Source organism: Pelmatolapia mariae, linkage group LG14 (genome assembly GCF_036321145.2).
Source record: "Pelmatolapia mariae isolate MD_Pm_ZW linkage group LG14, Pm_UMD_F_2, whole genome shotgun sequence".
Taxonomy (NCBI): Eukaryota; Metazoa; Chordata; class Actinopteri; order Cichliformes; family Cichlidae; genus Pelmatolapia; species Pelmatolapia mariae.
The window spans coordinates 26,578,916-26,597,765 of NC_086239.1; the positions used below are offsets into that span (position 1 = coordinate 26,578,916).

At 40.0% G+C, this 18,850-nt stretch overlaps 2 protein-coding genes across 2 annotated transcripts; one reads left to right on the top strand and one right to left on the bottom strand.

Moving 5' to 3' along the window:
* The first annotated feature begins 2,681 nt into the window (after nucleotides 1-2,681).
* LOC134641040 (uncharacterized) lies at nucleotides 2,682-7,379 on the top strand. The gene is made up of 6 exons (XM_063493227.1): nucleotides 2,682-2,945; nucleotides 4,510-4,650; nucleotides 4,793-4,885; nucleotides 5,004-5,072; nucleotides 5,535-5,652; nucleotides 5,757-7,379. Exons 2-6 carry the CDS (start codon nucleotides 4,552-4,554, stop codon nucleotides 6,500-6,502), a joined length of 1,125 nt encoding a protein of 374 aa, XP_063349297.1. The 5' UTR covers nucleotides 2,682-2,945; nucleotides 4,510-4,551; the 3' UTR covers nucleotides 6,503-7,379.
* Nucleotides 7,380-7,483: 104 nt separating this feature from the next.
* Nucleotides 7,484-15,240, bottom strand: zgc:112083 (uncharacterized protein LOC550461 homolog). The gene is made up of 10 exons (XM_063493226.1): nucleotides 15,164-15,240; nucleotides 14,484-14,668; nucleotides 13,225-13,451; nucleotides 13,019-13,130; nucleotides 12,787-12,939; nucleotides 12,613-12,687; nucleotides 12,152-12,272; nucleotides 8,546-8,684; nucleotides 8,323-8,447; nucleotides 7,484-8,196 (listed from the first exon to the last, which is right to left on the bottom strand). Exons 2-10 carry the CDS (start codon nucleotides 14,632-14,634, stop codon nucleotides 7,782-7,784), a joined length of 1,518 nt encoding a protein of 505 aa, XP_063349296.1. The 5' UTR covers nucleotides 14,635-14,668; nucleotides 15,164-15,240; the 3' UTR covers nucleotides 7,484-7,781.
* Between the last annotated feature and the right edge of the window lie 3,610 nt (nucleotides 15,241-18,850).

An 18,850-nucleotide genomic window follows, 5' to 3' on the forward strand; every position in this document is an offset into this window, starting at 1 on the left:
TTTAGGAGCTTATGAGTTTGCATGTTTCATGTAAAGTTAGCTTCTCATATTGTAGATTTTAATCAAGCTAATTATAATAATGCACTAGATGACAGAAAGTAATGGCTATACAGTAATGAAAAAAGTGAATATGGTTTTTATGTACCAGACAGATTGAACAAACAGATGAAACTAAAAATGAAACCTAAATGCAGAAGCAGTGTCAAAAGTACACTCAGGATTCAGCAGCAATAGCTTGAAGTAATCATTTTCTGTATTACTCTAACAGTCTCTCACATGGTTGCGGAGGAACTTTGGCCCACTCTTCTTTGCAGCGATGCCTCAGTTCACTGATATTTATGTGTACTGGTTTATGCACAGGTCTCTTTAAGGTCCCACCACAGCATTTCAACCAGGCTGAGGTCTGGACTTTGACTCAGCCATTGCAGCACCTTGATTTTTTTCTATTTCCAAACATTTTCCTGTTGGAGCAAGGCTTTATCAGTCGGACACATGGTTTTGCTGGGGCATCCACTCCTGGGAAAACTTCAGTATTGTGTTAACACACACCTGAAAGCTCCAGACCAGAAACAGATGAAACATCTGCTTTGATAGAGGTGCCCAGACCTGCTGAGGATCAGTTAACCAAGTGCATTCAATAGGCAGCACCTAGCTGCTGGAAGCAGGACTTTCGTTTCTCATTTTGGCTTAGTTTGTCTTAAATAAATAACTAAAAGTTAACCTTCTCCATGGGTTCTCCAGGGTTAATCAGTGAAAGGTTTTTAATAGCTAAAGTAGTCTTTGTAGCTCCATTCTGAAGAAGCTGCTTTAAGTTGTCTAATTAGTCTTGGCGCTTGAGGTTAAAAAGGGCAATAGATCGCTCGCTGAGTGAATAATGTTCAGTGCAGGAGCAGCTTTAACCCTGCCCACACTAACCGGATTTGGATGGTTAGTGAGAATGGAATTAGCTAATCGAGGAGAACATGTCATCCCAAAGCCTCATCCAATCATCGTCTTATGTTCTGCTTAATAGGATCCAATTGAAGGGTAGCCCAATTTGTCTGGGGCCATTTGGGACATGGAGCTTGAGCCAGATGACAGAATTCAAAGAATCCGAGTATTTAACCCCATTTCATGTGGAAAGCCGAACACTGGCGCTATACTGGGGGTAGATATGTTCGGAGCCAGCCAGTAGATTTTCTTATGCGGATGATGGCGTCATATTAGCGCTGACACTGCTTCCATGTTGAGCCTCACAGTAACATCATGTAACCGCATGCTTCTTTCTGGCTGAAACACTGTGTCAAAGTGGGGCAACTGATAGATTTTTACAGAGTAACAACATTTTCTGGATGATTCCAGCTTGTGTTGATAAGTGCTTAGTTTCAAAAAGGTGTGACCACATAGTGCGTACTAGGACGCACTACTGTCCCAGGTGTTGGGTATGTTACGTTTTAAGTAAAAAGTGACCAAAGTAATTAATAATTGCGTAACTGTATTACTTACTTTATTATTTACTGTTTGGATTCAGATGTCTCTTTTTAAGTTATTAATGAAAATCTTTGAGTTCAGGAGTATTTTGACAATATAATACCTGTAAAAAAACAAAGAGCATGAAAATACATGAACACAGCATCATCATGCATAGAGCTGACCTGCTTGCTCTATGCATGTTGGTGATAGGAAGTCACCAACCACTTCCTCCTAATGTGGGAGTCAACCAACAGGGCCACTCCTGTACATCATGATCATTGCCATCTAAAAGGATGCGTGTGGCATACAGCACATGTGGCAAAGCAACTTCTTTCTCTGTTATGCTGTGCATGCAAAATTTATCAGCGTGGAGAATCTCATGTTAAAGATGGTATGTGAGCAGCATGCATGAAGCTCATGCTGTGAAAATAGAAAAGTGTCCATAAAATGACAAATGTGACCTTGAGCACAACTTGGGTACGGAAACATAATCAGAGGGGCACATGCAGCCCACTTTGATCTAAAGTGGGTCGGACAAGTGAAGGTCCACCTGTTTAATTCTGTGCATGTAAATGTGTAAAATTAAGAAAAAAGTTCTGATAGCTCACTTTTATTAGTAACCAAACTTTCTGTAGTAGACGAAAAATGTATCCATTATGTAACTCCTGTGGTGTAGTATGGTAGTATAGGATGTAGTATAAAAGTCCAAAGATTTATGCCCTCTTTCATATGTTCCAAAGCCAGAGCCTTTGCCGGGACAATTCTGGCCCCCAGGCCTGATGTTTGACACCCCTGCTCAAGGAGGAGCAGTGATTCTTTGTGACTTGTGACAGGACAGACAAACAGATGAATAGACACCTCGCAGTGTTATGGGTTCATCAGACAAGTTAAAAATGATCGATAATAGCTTGCAGTATTTAAATTTCATAATAAAGTTTAGTTTTGCTCACTAACAAAACATATTTTATTAGTGTTGAAACCACATCAACCTGCTGAATATTTACACGTTGCGCAGTCCTGCATGAAGCTGGACGGGATTCTTTTAACAATAGAAATGGCTGGAGGTGCTGCAATTATTTGCATGCCAGATTTGTATTGTCTCTCTTTGTGAAATCCCTTCTGCTGCCACACAAGCTGTCTTTCCCTAAACTCAATCACAAAGATTTATATGGCTGATGGGATTAGTTTAAGCCATTAGGAGTAGTTAATGGTCTTTCCCAGTGTTGGTAAGTAACACTGACTAATTGACCAGGGCCAGCAGACAGCTGACACCGGTTCACAGCAACAGGTGGTTCCTGCTGACATGAAGTTAGGACCTGCAGAGGGACAACAAACAGGGTTCATGCTCCTGAATGCTCGGCTGAATTGATCTGGATTTTTTCCCCCGCCATTTAGCTGAAATTTAAATGTAAGGAAGGATATCGCTTTGCTGGGTGATAATCAGGCTGGATGTTATTCAACCATCCGGTGGCTGAAGGACTTGGTGCTCACAGGTAAGACTCATAAATGTATAAAACATACATGACTTTGGAAGGGAAAATGTCAAATATTAAATTGCGAGAGGGACCCCTGTAAGACGGGGACAATTTATATATACTGTGTAAATTTACTTCTCAAACATAAAAATACATCTATTTTTCCCATGTTATGTTAATTATGTGATGATTCAGGTGATTAAATCAAATTAATATGTGTTACAGTTGCTCTGGGACTGCAAGTGATAGCTGTTTTTCCATTTTTGTAAAGCTGCTTTTTGACCAATAAACTGCCTGAAAACAGTAAAATGTTTCTAGAAGTTTAGTTGATGAGCATATAAAACGAGGAAATATTAACATTAGAAGAGGTGAATTAAACATTTCTCAGAAACGACCTTAACTGTTCAGCTGTCGTTTGTGCCAGTTTGTTTTACTAATGACATGTTAAAAAATAAAGGATTCAAATTAATAACCTTTTTTTTCTGAGCATGAAAAAAAAGAGCACATGTCATGTCAGAGGCGAGCCCCGGTGCTATCTGTGCCCTCCGATGACACAGCAAGATGTTTCCAAAGCCTTATTCACTCTGTTTGCTGTTCGCCTAACAAACAGCTCCTTTACGAGATTAAAGGATTTCTGTGGCACGCTGACATGCACGAAATTTAGAGAACATAGGATGTGTAGCCTCTCGCTAATCTTGTCTTTATGAGAAAGGAGGGATCAGGCTGTTGGATTGCTGCAGCGAAGACAGGTTGTCAGAAAGGAGTACACCCGACTATACGGATGTTTTCTTTTTTTATAGTTTTTAAATGTTTGTAGTCCCAGTGAGCAAAACTACAGAGCCCACTGTGCACTGCAAGCACAGAGACCAATACAGTGTCTGCCACTGCGTTAATACTGTGTGCTGGTTAATTACCTGCTGATATGAATGAAATAGGTGAGGATTGTCTTATGATCAGGTTATTTTCTGCTTCTTTCCTATGAGTCCCACATTTACAATAAATCACTAGAGAGGAATTTTCTCTAATATTATATTCATCACTTTGCTCCCCATTCACTAACAGCATTACTAATCATGTGTCCTTGAAACGGATGGATTTTAAATTAATTAAATGGATTGGCACACAAAATGCCTCAATTGGATTACCATCTGTAATGCAACCTAACAAGATACAGTCATTTGCATGTGATTTGAAAAGCAAATTGACTAAGGTTTATTCAATACTGTACAATATGTTTTAGAAAACATTCTTAATGGTTGGTGCCCTTAAATCAAAAACCACAATGAACTGGAGATCGGGGAGCTCCGTAGTATCCAAAACTTCCCAGGAAAATCATCCTGTTTGAAAGTTCTCTTCAGTTTCAATATAAGAGACGGTGAAACGCTTTAAATGGGATTTTCTGATACTCTAAATGAAGCCAATTTACCAAAATGTAAACAGATATAGGGCAAGAAAACAAGGCTTATGTTGTGGTTAACTAACTTGCCCCATAGTGTCAGACTTTAAAATCTCCTGCTCTACAGCATGCGATCTGCCATCTTAGCTCAGAAACTAAAACTCTCACTTGTTTCTATCTCATCAGTCTACTTCCTTCGACCACAGCCTGCTCCGTCAACTTCTCCACATGCATCAGAACATCCCCCGGCATGCCTTCACTCCCGTCCTGCACCAGTCCTCAAGCATCCTGCCAAATCCAGCATTGATGGGACCTCAGGACAGAAATGTGAGATGTGTATAAAATTCCGATTTTATTAATTACTTTAACTATCCTCATGTGATGCTGCTCAGACTTGGAAGTTATTCCAGGCCCCTCGCCCGCTTTTACCTACTGCTCACTGATTTCCATCTTTTACATCTTGCTACAGTTTAACACAAACCTGCCCGGACAAACAATGAGGGCTTTCTTTGCACCCATCACAGCCTCGCACAGAGCAACAACTAGATCCTTTAACTCAACAGTGAGTAAAAAACTCAAGAATCTCATCAATACAGTAACTAAAATATAGAAAATGTTACTTCAGTTTCCTTTTAAATTGATGAAATTGTTTTCATTAAAATTAATGATTTCTTTTCCAGATACGAGGGAGATGGGGCGCACTGCACGTGTGTATTGCATGGAAAATTTACTACCACAAACAACTCAAGGTGAACGCTAAATGCATTTGTTATTTTTTTTTATTGGGATTTGTGGTAGTTTTGAACGTTTCTACATGTTTTGGGAGTTATGTGTGGAATCATTGGTGATCCCATGCAAACTGTAGGCTACGGTTCCTGCTGTCAGCTGACAGAAGTGGCACCCTGGTGTGGTCTTCTGCCAGTAGCTCTGCTGTCGCCCATCTACTTTAAGATTGGATTTGTTGTGTATTCAGAGATGCTCTTCAGCACCTCCTCATACTCTTATTTTGAGTGTAATTCATTTCCTAAAAGAAAAACTGAGTTTTATTGTTTTTCAGCTCAGAGGTATGTCACAATAGTACTGTTATTATGAATTGTATTGCTCACAGTATTGTGAAAAGTTTGCAGAGGGATATTATTAATGGATCATACTGATCTTGTATTGCACAGCTGATTTGTCTTATAAACAACATGTAATATTTAATTTACCAGAAATTGCAACAAATGCACAGCAGTCAACAGGAGCTGACACCTGAGTGTCCTGCTAGCAGTCCCTCTGCCTCTGTGCAACAAAAGGAACTACACCAGCCGTGTGCACACCCATGTTCAGGTGAGTTTCACACCAGTAATGATTAAGTAGTTGTTGCAGCAAAAACAGAAATGTAGCACTGATCCTTTTCTTGGACTTAGACTCTTCATCTGAATTCTCTTCAGGTGGAAGCAAGAGTGAAACTACAAGCTGTGACAGTTTTGTCTCTGACCTTCAAACGCCTCCACCAGTGTCTACCCACAGCCGTGCGAACAGGGAGAAACTTGACTGTGAGAAGCAGGACCAGCACTCAACACCTGATAAGAAAGAGAAACACCAGATCCACCAATCTAGCCCAACAAAGGATTTACCTCATAAAGAGAAGTTCAGGGAATTAATAGTCACTTCTGACCTTGATGGCAGACACAGCGGATCGCTTGACAGGAAGAGGCAGTTTGAGTGTGAAGGCATCAACAAAGCGAAGAGAATGAGGCACGAAATGTTCAACAGTCCATTTGGTTCTTCTCAGACTTTGCAGTATTATCCATCTCCATTCATCTCAACTTATACACATCCACCAGCACACAACATGCAAGTGCAACACACTAACATGAGTGATTGCTCTTTCCTGTATCCTAACAGCATTAGATTTAATGCGTCTTATCCAGGCACCAAGCCGCATCCCTGCCAAACTTCTTCATGGGAGACAATGAGGGACACACACAGTTTCCATTTTAGGAAACACACCCTTAAAGACTACTCGCTGAATACCTGCAAGGCAATCAGGAAACCTCTTGTAGCAAGAGGTATCACGTCACCTCTTTATTTCCTTCGAGGGAGGGAGACACTTCTGTCGAGAGAAGTGTCAACACCGCTGCAGACGCCAGCGGCCTCATACTGGCTTTCTAGCAATGCAGCATTGGGACCCTGAGTCTCCAGAGTCATGCTCAGAAAGGGAGAGCTCACATTCTCAAATTTCATCTCTCACTTCAGTTTTATTTATACTGAGCCAAATAAAAACAGTCACATAAAGGCACTAGGAATCTCTGAGTAATCAGTAATCAGCCACAGTGGGAGAAAGTACCTCTGACAGAACCAGGTTCATCGAGGGCAAGCATGTCCTGGAACTGGGTGAAGGAAAAATTGAAGATAATGGAAAAAACAGCAACATTTCAAACTCCAAGAGAGAACACACAAATTAAAGACATGAAATAATGGCTTATAAATGCATGTTGAATGTTATTCAAGGAAGGTCTTCCAGCAGTCTGAGCCATTTGCTTCATAGCTGAAGGGTTGATCCAGCTCTGAATGTAAGCTTGACCTAAAAGCTAAGTTTAATCCAATCTTAAAAGCAGACTGGGTTTCCCAACTCAAGCTGGGAGCTGGTAACAGAGGACTCACAGAGATCATTAGGACATGATGGGTACTATGAGGTATTTAAAAAAAGATATTTACAGCGCTTGTCTTGTGTTCACTGGTCATTTAGGTTTCTGTGGTTCTCCACACAGTGAGCAGCACTGATTATTTATACCTTCAGTGTAAGCAGATTCATATTCATGTGCTTACTTTTTTTTTTTTAAGTTGGGCTCAGGTTAAAAAAAAAACTGGAATATGAAAAACTGCAGATTTATGGAGTTTACGGAGATTCTGTCTGTAAGGCTGTATTTTGCACATAAGCTTTGAGCTATATGCTAAAAGTGAGGATGTATGATTAGATGTGGATTAACCCTCATTAGCATCCCTAAAACCACAAAAAGACACAAAAACATGGCTCGATCTTTTCTTGTTTCAAAAATGTATTTAACTGTGTAACAATAAAATTAAACAAAGGTCACAACAAAAAATAAAGTCTTCAGAATTCAGTGCCTGGAGAACATTTCATGGAACAAGCTTTCTAGTGCTTTTAACTCCTCCCCCATTCATAAAAACTTTAACAGAAATTTTTACCTGTGGTTCACATTTGTACGGAGGCTTTAAAAGCAAGGTTGTGGTATTTGAGTATATAAGAGCTGCTATGGTGTGCGAATGATGCATGATCTTCTCAATATATGAAATGCTGGAGAATGTGAGGAAGGGTTAGGATAAATTTAAAAAAAAAAAACAACAACAGAAAATACAGCTGCTCCAATGACGTCTCCACTAACAGCTCCACAACAAAATATGCACAAACAAACCAAATTAATTGCATAAAGCCTACACTGGGTGAACACTTAAACCACATCCATGCCGAGGCCCCTCGCAACCTCTGTCAGAGCCTGGACGGCTCCGGAAGCCCCAAAACCATCACAGTCCTCCTGCATCAGTCCTGCAGACTCGTCCTCAATGTGAGGAATGGTGCTCATCACACAGTAGACAGGAGAGTCGCTGCCTCTGGGGCTGGCCTGAGACGACATGTCCTCACCTCCTGAGAACTCTGAGGAGTAGGAGGAGCTGGAGGAGGGCGAGGAGGATCCTGTGGGAGAGCTTCGGCCGCTCTCCGGCGTGACAGCAGCGCTCTCGTCCTGACTGCTTTTCTGAAGGCTCTGAGGCTTCTTGGCCATGTTCTTCATGATCTCCTTTGTCACTTCAACAGTCTCAAAGCGCACCATATTTAACTTCAGGAAACCATCGACATCCTTCCTGTACCTGTATGACAGGAGAGGAGAGGAATCCATTTGAGTTTTAACTTTTTTTCAGCTCTACTTAAATTATATTTGTCGCACCCAGAGGACTGTAAAGCAGAGAGGATGACTATTACCACAGGTGACTCACCTAAAGCGGGAATGTCCAGAGGGCCACTTCAGCTCGTGCTTCTTACGAAGGTGAAGTGTAAGAGTGTAACACCAAGAGAACACCTTATCACAGATATGGCATTTATATTTAGCCATTCCCCCATCCTATTGGTCATCAACAAAAAACCATTAGTATATCTACAGTCACAGCAGGCTGTGATGATCTGACCAGGTAATATGTTGGACAACACTGTGTTACAAACCTCATGGACTCTCTTGAAGTGCTGGCTCATTGTTTGGAACGTATGACAAGTATAATCACAACCCTCCACTGTACAGCTGTACATGGTGCCCTCATTGTGAACCTCTGTGTGCTTCTGCAGATCGCGCTGGTTCTTAAATCTGTGGGGAAATAAAGATGGAAACAGTTAAAAATACTGGCGACTGTAGGTTTTACCCCTCGGCCCCCTGTAGATGCACCTCTGGTATAAATGTAAAAATCCGAAGTGATTTTCAGAATAGTTGACCTCACTGAGATTCCAACTTGATTTGGATTTGGAGTCAATTTCAAATACTTGGTGACATCTTTTTCGAGTAATCACATTTGCAAGATCTTTAGAAAACTTGACCTCTGACCTTGAGGACCAAGTCACTGAGTTTCAAACTCATCTGAGACTTTTTGTAGAATCACTTATGGTATGAATTTAAAAATCCTACGTCGCCTCCTTTTTTGTATTCACAAATTTGAGTGTCCAAGCCGCCTGCCCGGCAGGGTTACGGCAATACCCCCTCAGCCTTTCAAGGCTGAGGGGTAAAAACTGATTTCGGTAATAAAGATGTGGCTCTAGCAGCATTCTCACTCACATGTCACGTGTTTGAGCCTCTTACTTCTTACTTACTTATAGTTGTTTACATTTTCAATACAGATGAGTTAAAAATTGCACTACTACTTAAAAGGTCTCATATTATGGCCCGTTTCTACCCTCATGTGTTCTATTAATATGTTTTTCAAGTTTCAGCTAAAAAATACCACACAGGCAATGTTCCCTCTAAGCTGCGCACGTGCGCAATTGCGCACTGCTGGCACGGTCTCTGCGCACAAAAAATCTGCGTTGCGCACAGAAAAAATCTAACCTGAATTGAAATTAAAATTAATACTTTAACAATTCTGTTTTGCAGTGTTAGTCAGTAAGTGACTGGCTGCTCCCATATGGGATTAGAACGATGCCACCTTATCCCATAGTTCAGCCAATAATGCGATTCACATTCGTATATACGCAGCCAATCAACGTCGTTGACAGGCTATGACAGCGTCCTTATGTGTCGACACTGGTGTTTTAGCTAGCAAAGCGGCGTGGCTGATGTGGAGTGAAGCCACGTTAATGACAACGTGTACAACCATTGGAGATGTGAGCAGGACAGACGGAACAATTGACGGAAAAAGTGTGGACTTTATACCAGTTTTTAAATTGTGTTGATAGGCCACGTAAAACCAGAGTTGTGATAAAAAATATATGCAATGTTTGTTTTTCCTGAATACTATCGTTGTTTATATTTACTGCGGGAAGAAACGGTAAAAACAGCGTTTTATAAGAAATTCAGGCTCGAAAGCACTCTCCGCCTGTGAGCAAAAACAAACCCCAACCCCCTGTCCCTTTCCTATTCGTCCAAAAAAGTACCATGTCGACCAATCAAAAAATGATATGGCAACGTGGCAGCTAGTTGTTAAGAAACGGGGGGAAGTTTTCGGAGTGACGGCGGTGCTTTGAGATGTGAGAGATTTGAGACGTTTAGCGCAAATCTTGTGTAGTTAGTGTGTAGTGTAGTCAATAGTTTTGTTGTGTGTGTCAGAACAATGAGGCGACTGCTGAATGTTACAGGTGTTACAGGAGTGATACATCTGCTGTTGTCAGGCCTGCAGGTATCAGGCTGCTGTTCTCCTTTATCTCATAGTGGACAGAAATAACTTTTTGGAGTGGCACAAATAATTTGTGTGGCATCAGATTTGATGCAGAACAGCTGATTGTTCTGTAAATAGTTTGAAATGTTTATTTAAAAACGCCTTGGCTGCATTTAAAAAAATAGCTGCAAAAAACTTTGTTGTTTGCCAAACTGAGTTACTTCTTCAAAAAAGTAACTATATTATTAATTGCCCAACATTGGTCATTATATACTATATTTTGCAGACAGAGAGTTACAGGACTCTCTCCCAGACCACAGACTCATACTCATAATACAAGTCAGAGCTTTATAAAAAAATTTTTTAAAAAAGAAAGTTGTGTTTTCGAAATTGGAGTTCAAGTTATTTTTACTTCCAATAGTGTTAACATACTACACAGGTCAATGACTAGATTTTTTTTTTAATTTTCATTGTAAGTGGGATGAAGCAGTTAATTAAAAGTAGTCTAACATAAATGTTAATGCTGTAATTTGATTATTTTAATAAACCATGTAACTTGGATGGATTAGATGCTGGCGTGACCACAGTGCACACGTCTGATGTCGCTCCCGGTGCAAGGGACCGCTCAGGGAGTCTGTGTGTTCGCTCAGACACATAAAAAATTAGAGGGAACATTGCACACAGGTCACTAATTCTTCCCCACCTTTATACCCCTGCTTTTAACTCATCTCCAAACAGGGCGTATCGGGGGGCTTTAAAAGCAAATGAGCTGCTGTGCGACTGAGCTCCAGCCAGGAACAGTCAGAGCACACAGCTCTACTGAGTAAATAAAAGAAATAAAATTACACACTACAGAGTTTTTCCTGGCTCGAAATGGGCTCTTCTGGGGGATGAATATGCACATAAGCAGGACTGGTCAGCATAAAGTCAAGGCAGTAAAGTCTGTGTTACTGAACAGAAGTGCCTGCATTTTCCTGTTCTTTGTGGTTACTTCATAAATAAAAATGTCTATTATGCGTGAGTAAACAACACCCCAAATGAAACAGTTACAAACATCTGTATGTCAATCCTGCTGATTTTCCTTTAGGGGAGGGTCAGTTGGAGGCGATGATTAGGCTGTTCTGACATCACAGGAGGCTGCAAACCAATATATCTCATACAGAGACATAAATGATTGAAAGACAGTAAAACAAGGAACTGGTTTCTTTTTTCATATTTTGTGGCTCTTTCTGTAAAAACCCCTTTAAACACAATATTTTAACGAACCTTTCCTAATAGTTTTGTTATGGTCTTATTAGGAGAATTCCTTAAAGGGTATACAATATTTTTAAAGCACGACTAAAGACTGGTTACATTTGAAGCAGATATTAAAGGGAGTATTTTTGACTAAAAACATATAATAAAAAGATCTAAAGAGCAGATATTATCCTGAGCTCATTTCCAGCTCCCATTTTTGTTCTTTGATTCTATACTAGAGTAGCTTTGCCTAAATCACAGTTAAGAATAATCCCTGTTTATTATATACCAGGCTCACGGTGCACCCACTTTGGTCTGAAAGACCTCTTTTAGCGAATCCTGTATTCACAAACAGAGCTGTGTACCTGAGAGCACCGTGTTAAGGATACAACAAGCTAAGAGCAGAAAACTGTGAGAAATCAAGCATTTAAAGTCACCTGAAGGCTGAGTTTTTGCCTCACAGGGATTACTTACACATACACAAACTGAAGGAAATAATGACTCAGCTGGAATGAAAACTTCCTTCTGACTTTGGATGTCAAAAATGCTACATGGTTTCCTCACAAATACACGATTTAAGACGTTAATGATAAAAAAAATTATGGAAGAGAATTTTACTGAAATAACTGAAACTTGATAACCCAGCTTTCGCTGCCAGATTAAAGAAAACGATGGAGTTAAGAGTGTGTTTGCTGTTAACTGAACACTTGATGAGCTGTGTTTGAGGATCTACCTTTTGTCACAGAAGTCGCACGGGAACGGACGCTCATCACAATGGCGGAACCTGATGTGGATCTTCAGAGCAGCCAAAGTGGTGCAGGTCATGTCACAAAAGGGGCACTTCACCTGATTCACTGAGAGTAAAAAGAAAAAAAAAGGGGCCAATGCATGTAACAGATGATCAGTAACTGAGTCAGAGATCCACCATGGATCTATTAACGTTTAATAACTAACAGATCAGAAAGAAAGTGAAATAGATCAGATTTTGTACACCTGACCAACCAAATGGTATAGCTCAGTATAAAATAAGAGCTCAATGAATACAAATCTAAAGACCACACAGTAGGAAGCTTGACAACAGAAACAAAAAACAAATAAACTGCTCGTAAACCGCTCTCTCCATTTCTAATATTTCAAGACAAACAGCCATAAAAACAATTTAATCCCAAAAGAAAACTTAGAAATAAAACTCACCATGCTGACGAACATGATCCCTCAAAAGCCTCTCGCTGGAAAAAGCTTTCCCACAGTGTTCACAAACCAGCGTCTCTGTTAGGATAAGTACACATACAAGCATCAGCAATAAGGCGGCGCAATTAAAACATCAACATCAAAGACATTTAATGCGAGCTTAAGCGTCCGTCTCACCTACTGGCTCAGCTTGCCTGTGCAGGTGGTCAAACAGCTTTGTGTTGCTGGAGAACATGCTGCCACACGTAGGACAGGCGACAAGTCGCTCCTGAGTATGGCTCCGCATATGTTCCCTCAAACGGTACCTGATTTTGAAAAAGGCGTCGCAGCCTGTGAACAAAACGGGAAACGTCACACGGTGTCCAAGGAGATAGCGTCTCACGAACGTTTAAAAAACTCCCGGTCGTACCTGCCCACTGGCAGAAGAGCGCCTGCTGTTGTTGAGGCAGAGACTGTGGTTCAGCACTTTCTATGTGGTTGTCCACATGTCGATAGAACCACTCAGGATTATTAAATGTACACTTTAAAAAAGAAAACAAGGAAAAAAATATAAATCCCATGATAATATATCAATCGTTTGGTGAAGACTGGATAACTTAAATGAAAAATACCTACATCACATTGCTCCCACTGGCAAACATATCCGTCTGATCCTTCAGGAACCAGATTGTTGCTGTGCATGCCTTGATTGCAGCTGGGAAGATCTGGACGGGACTTGAGCAGCTGTGACCCAATGAACTTGAGCTTCCCATGGTAGTTGTGGAAATAAGCATGGACCTCCAGCTCTGCAGGGCTACCCATGGATAGAAATTCACATCCATTCCAGAGACAAGCATATTCATCTAATAAAGAAGGAAGGAAAGAAAGAAAGAAAGAAAGAAAGAAAGAAAGGGAATCAGTAATTATTGCAATGTCATTACAGAATGTTTAAAGCAACTTTAAAAACTTTAAAGCACCCAGATGTCCAATAACATGAAAACCAGATTAACCGGTGATCAGCATGAGGTTGAGAAGCATCCCATCGTATAGTCTGGTGTTGAGTAGAGATAGTTGCTGTGCAGTTGCTGTCACAAAATAAAAATAAAACTATGTACCAGCAAAATCTGACTGTAGCTACAAAAGCAGTTTCACTTGTGACTCATAAATACACCGTGAAGCAGGGGGCTTTATAGCGCACTCTGCAGCACTGCCATTCGTAATATAAGCAGGTTATAGTTAGATGATGCAGAGATGACTGGTAGGGGTGAGTGATTAAAATAAGCATTTACCAGTAAAATAGTACAGCCATCACAAAAAATTCTAATAATCACAATTAGTTTAATCCATAAACTTATTAACTTGCCCCTTTCCTGATTTTTTTGTTTTTGCATATTTGTTTCAGATCATCAAACTAATTTTAATATTAGCTAAAGACAATTTAATATCCACAAAAGCAGAATTACTGAATCACCAAAATTACTCTAAGAGCGCCTCAGCGACTCATCCAAGAGGTCACAAAAGAACCCAGAACAAGAAAATGTGCCACAGTCTGGCCGATGGAGGGACAAAAGTATAAAAGAGAGGATGAGCTGAAAGGCAAAACAAGAGAAATACTGCAAAACAGAAAACAGCACAATGATATTTTTTATCTCTGTAATCTTGTTCATATAAATCACTGTGAGCCAAAATTTTAAATGACAATAAAATCCAATCACTTGCACTGATCTACACACAACCACAATTAGAGTTCAATAACAGAAACACCTCTTTGTAAAATTCAACAGGCATATTTAAACTGGACCAAACACTGACCATTAAACCCCATGCTAATAAACTTAATGTGCTGCCCAACAAAAGCTGACCCCTCGCCCACCCCTGCACGCAAAATCGCTTACCCAGCTCCTCCAGGGCATCGTTGTCCCCCAGGTAGTCCTTCAAATGCAGACACATGTGGTCGCTGAGCTCCTCCATGGAGCGGCCCGTGAAACTGCACGAACCCCACTCACAGACCACCTCAAAGTTCCCGAGTCTCTTTGTTGTCATCATGTCGGAGAGTCCTGTGAGCTCAGCCCCTCACACCCTAACCAGCCACACAGAAAGTAGGCACATATTTTTAACCCCGGGAGAAAAGTAAACGTTGAACTACGACACCTAAACTACTAAAGACGCCGTTTTGCTAGTTAGCATGTGCTAACGAGGACTGATGGAAACTGAAACATGTTTGTAAATGTTTGAAGAGTCATTAGCTGAAGTTAGCGCCAAAGTTCTTACTATCTGACTGAATGAATGAATAACTAAAACCACATCAAAACATGTATTTTTTAAAACGACATAACAGTTAATGAGGCCGTTCCCAGCTAACAACAGTTTACTTCATCCTTAAGAAGTTGCGTTTGTATAGATGATGTTTATCTGGCTAACAGCTTAGCTCCCGCGAAACCTGTCACAGGTCTGTGCTCTTTATCCGACTTTTCCTAAATGAATACAGTTTGTACATTTTAACCCGGAATTTTATAAATTCATACTGTTGTTTCTATCTCTAGTGATACACAAGGTTTTCATAAATGTTTCTTACAGCAGTTAATATCACTTGGTGCAGCAGATCTGAGCTCCTCCTTGTTCTTCCCTCCTCTCAGCTTGTTTGGCTTTGTTTATTTCCTGTCGCTTCTTCTTCGTTTATTATTAAAACTGTGCCGGGAAAGCTGAGCATATCGCCACCTACTGCACTGGAAACCACAGCAAACTAAAGCCTGAAGTAAATAGCATTTTGTTTTTATACACTTCTTCTTCTTTTTATCCCCCTCTTCTGCTTCTTCTTTTTCTTCTTCTTCTCCTTTCAGCTTCTCTCTTTAGACGGTCCCACAATGGATTATCTGCATCTATCTCTCTATCCTTCTATCACAAATCACCCCTGAAGCACATCTACACCCACTCCACCCTGTCTGCACTCTCTTCTTCTCTGGATGACTGATTCCAGGTATTTAAACTCATCCAGCTCGAATTTTATGGCGTTATTTTTGTGCCACGCCATAGAATTTCAATTTGAAATAAATACATAAACTCAAAGAAAGGTGAAAAAAAACTGTTTCTTAATTTCTTAAAATAAATCCTCACATTTATGAGAAAAATGTATTTTGTAGTGAAGGAACAAGTCAACCCTTCCCTTTGTATCCTAAAATTAACTTTAAAAAGGTCAGATTCAAGACGTCCTTGAATGCTGTGATGATATCATGATTTTGGGCTACAAATTAATATGTCTTTCAGACTAAAAATATAAATATAATTTAATTTGGTTATTTACTGCAGGGATAATACACACTCCACACACACACAAATATACATTATTTTAATTTGTTCTTATCTTGTATTTACATTTTAATAGCCATAAAACATAATATAACAAGATCCTCTGAATGAATATGGAGTAGTATGGTTTAGTTATGGAGTTTCATTTAAGTAAAAATACTAATAAAATACTTCAGTACCTGCCCTGAGTTCACTTAAAGTACTATTTAGGAAAGTATCAAAAAAGAGGACATAAAATAGTCACAAACATAAAATCTTTTATATCATAAGATTATTCATATGCGGTTTAAATTCAGCCAGTTTAGTTTAGTTTAGATTTTGTAATCAACTTTTTAGAAAAAAAAAATATATACATTTCTATATTAATTGATCAGCTCAGTCATGATTTTATAGTAAAAGAATCTCAACCCTGTGTTTAAGTGTATCACTTAAGTACCGGACACATTCCACCACTGATAACCTCGGAAAGCCTTCTGTCTTCTTTGTTCCTTTTTTGGCAGTGCAGTTAAACCACAGCTCTTATGCCTGTTTTTATCTTTAAACGCCAGACCAAACTCCTCCCAGGAAGTGACAAGAACTCCTCCTCCACCCTGTCAGCATTTCCTCCAGACACAGAGTGTGAACAAAGAAACAGACCTGTACAATAAGGACTGCTGTGATAATGCTATTTCATGTGCAGTGGACGGATTAAATAATAGCAGTAATTTTCACTGTTAAATAGTCCTCTCTTGTATAAATTCAGAAATGTTTCCTGTCAGTCTGAAAATCATCCATGCATGCAACTTTATTCTTTATTTTATTCACTTTATTTATCTGGAATGATTTCGATCTTTGACCAAAATCCCTGCATTTTTTCTAGTGTGGTTGATAATTATGACCCAGGCTTAATTATTCCCCTTCTGTTGTGCTGTACTATACTGTATTCTTACACTGGGAAGGTTTCACATGTTGTTAATAGACAGAAAAGAGATGATTTACACCTGAAGGAACTGGTTATCCCTACCAGCCTGAGAAAGCCCTTAATGCCAACAGAAACAGGAAGCTACTGTAAGCAGAAGGAAAGCTGAGATCAGCCTGCAGCCACCTTTCAATCAAGGTTCACAAGGTTCACTGTCAGATTGTGCCATAGAACCCCTCCACTAGAGGTCATGATTTGCTGACCGTCAGTCCCTTGTCTGTCAAAGAAATACAATATTTTCACGAGAGTGCATGTCTCCTAAAGTGAAGTCAGTGCTACACTAATAAAGTTGCTCAGTGTTGCACAAAATGCAGGTATTCATAACAGCAGCCTTATACTGTGGTGCGCATTCACGGTGATTCATTCCTCTGTGTTCTCAAAAATGAGCTGCTATGAAACGAATAAAGTGGGAAATCATCTGCAGTCTCTTCTGTGCTGTGAATATTTAATACAAATATTGTACATGCCATTTTCCCCACACATGCATTCAAGCCTAAACCCTTTTTACTGTCACAGCTCCTGTTTTGTTTGTGACAGTCACTGAAGTTTATTGTTTCCACCATAATGAACTTCAAAAATATACAATACAATACAATAAGAACTCTTATTTGCACCGACAGTATAATATAGGGAGGGACCATGACCAGCCAGAAATGTGTTTTAGAGGGGGTGGGGGGGCGGGGGCAGAGCCTAGGCAGCTCCAGCGCCATTGCTGATCTCTTATTCAATATTTCATGCTGCTCTGCAAACACGAGGGCCCATAACGACTGAATTATTGATGCAGATTTATGTCAGGATGACTGATTCACAGGAAAATGACCACCAGACACCAAAAAGGATGATAAAGGGATAAATTAATGTTTCTTTCCAGTCTTACATCCGCCCTTTCATGATTTCATTAACAGTGAGTGTTTTGTTTTCAGATGAGAGCACTTTGGCTCCCTTGTTTAAACCGAACTGAACGATGCTCGCATAAATTATATTTATGCAACCTTTAAATGGCTCTCAATTTTACCAGAGTTTGGAGGAGGGAACATCTGCAGAGCACAAACTGTAAGGTCAACAGAAAACAACAAAATCCAGACTTGAAGGAGAATGTCTCAGATTTCTCTTCTGGAGAAATGCAAACCAGTAACACTGGAGTTAAATAGCAATTCAGTACTCTTGCTTAATTATTTAGTTCGAACCTTGGCACAGATACCCTAAGTTTTCAGTTGACTTGACTTTCTTTGGAAATTCTTTAAGATACAAGTATCTGTTGATGTAAAAAATAATATTTTAGGAGGTTAGATGTAAGTTGTAGAAAGATATTTCAAGGAAAACATGAGTAACCACACAGATTTATCATGACTTCATTTCTTCTGGACATCTAGGCTTCCCCTCCTTGCATTGTCAGTCTACACTGGCCACTTTATAAGGTACAGAAAGCTAGTGCTAACCCCTTTTGCCTTCAGAGTTGTCCTTATTCTCGGCATAGATTCAATAAGGAGCTGGAAAAAATCCTTAGGGACATTTGATACAAAAGCATCACACAGTTGCTGCAGATTTGTCGACTGCACATGTGTGATGTTGATCTCCCGTTCCACCAGATCCCAAAGGTGCTTTATTGGATTGAGACCTGGTGAGTGTGGAAGCCAGTTGAATACAGTGAACCCCATGTTCAAGAAAACAGTTTAAGATGATTTAAGGTATGTGACATGCCGCATTATCCTGCAGGAAGCAACCATCAGAAGATGGGTACATTGTGGTCATAAAGGGATGGACTTGATCAGCAACATTAATTGGGTTGGCTTTGGTGTTTAAGTAATGCTCATTTGGTTACTAATGGGAAACAAAATGTGCCAAGAAAACATCCCCCTTACCATTACACCAATAGCAGCCTGAACTGTTGATACAAGGAAGGATGGATCCATGATTTCATGTTGTTTGTACCAAATTCTGAGCCTACCATCCGAATGTGAGCAGAAATTGAAACTCACCAGACATGGAGACATTTTA

Excerpts from the sequence above, each read along its gene's own strand:
- LOC134641040 (XM_063493227.1), top strand. The coding sequence starts at position 4,552 with ATGCATCAGAACATCCCCCGGCATGCCTTCACTCCCGTCCTGCACCAG. Across the intron at positions 4,886-5,003 it reads CTAGATCCTTTAACTCAACA|ATACGAGGGAGATGGGGCGC; the intron begins GTGAGTAAAAAA and ends TTTCTTTTCCAG. Across the intron at positions 5,073-5,534 it reads ACTACCACAAACAACTCAAG|AAATTGCAACAAATGCACAG; the intron begins GTGAACGCTAAA and ends TTAATTTACCAG.
- zgc:112083 (XM_063493226.1), bottom strand. The coding sequence starts at position 14,634 with ATGATGACAACAAAGAGACTCGGGAACTTTGAGGTGGTCTGTGAGTGG. Across the intron at positions 13,452-14,483 it reads CGATGCCCTGGAGGAGCTGG|ATGAATATGCTTGTCTCTGG; the intron begins GTAAGCGATTTT and ends CTTCTTTATTAG. Across the intron at positions 8,685-12,151 it reads TGCGACTTCTGTGACAAAAG|ATTTAAGAACCAGCGCGATC; the intron begins GTAGATCCTCAA and ends ATTTCCCCACAG.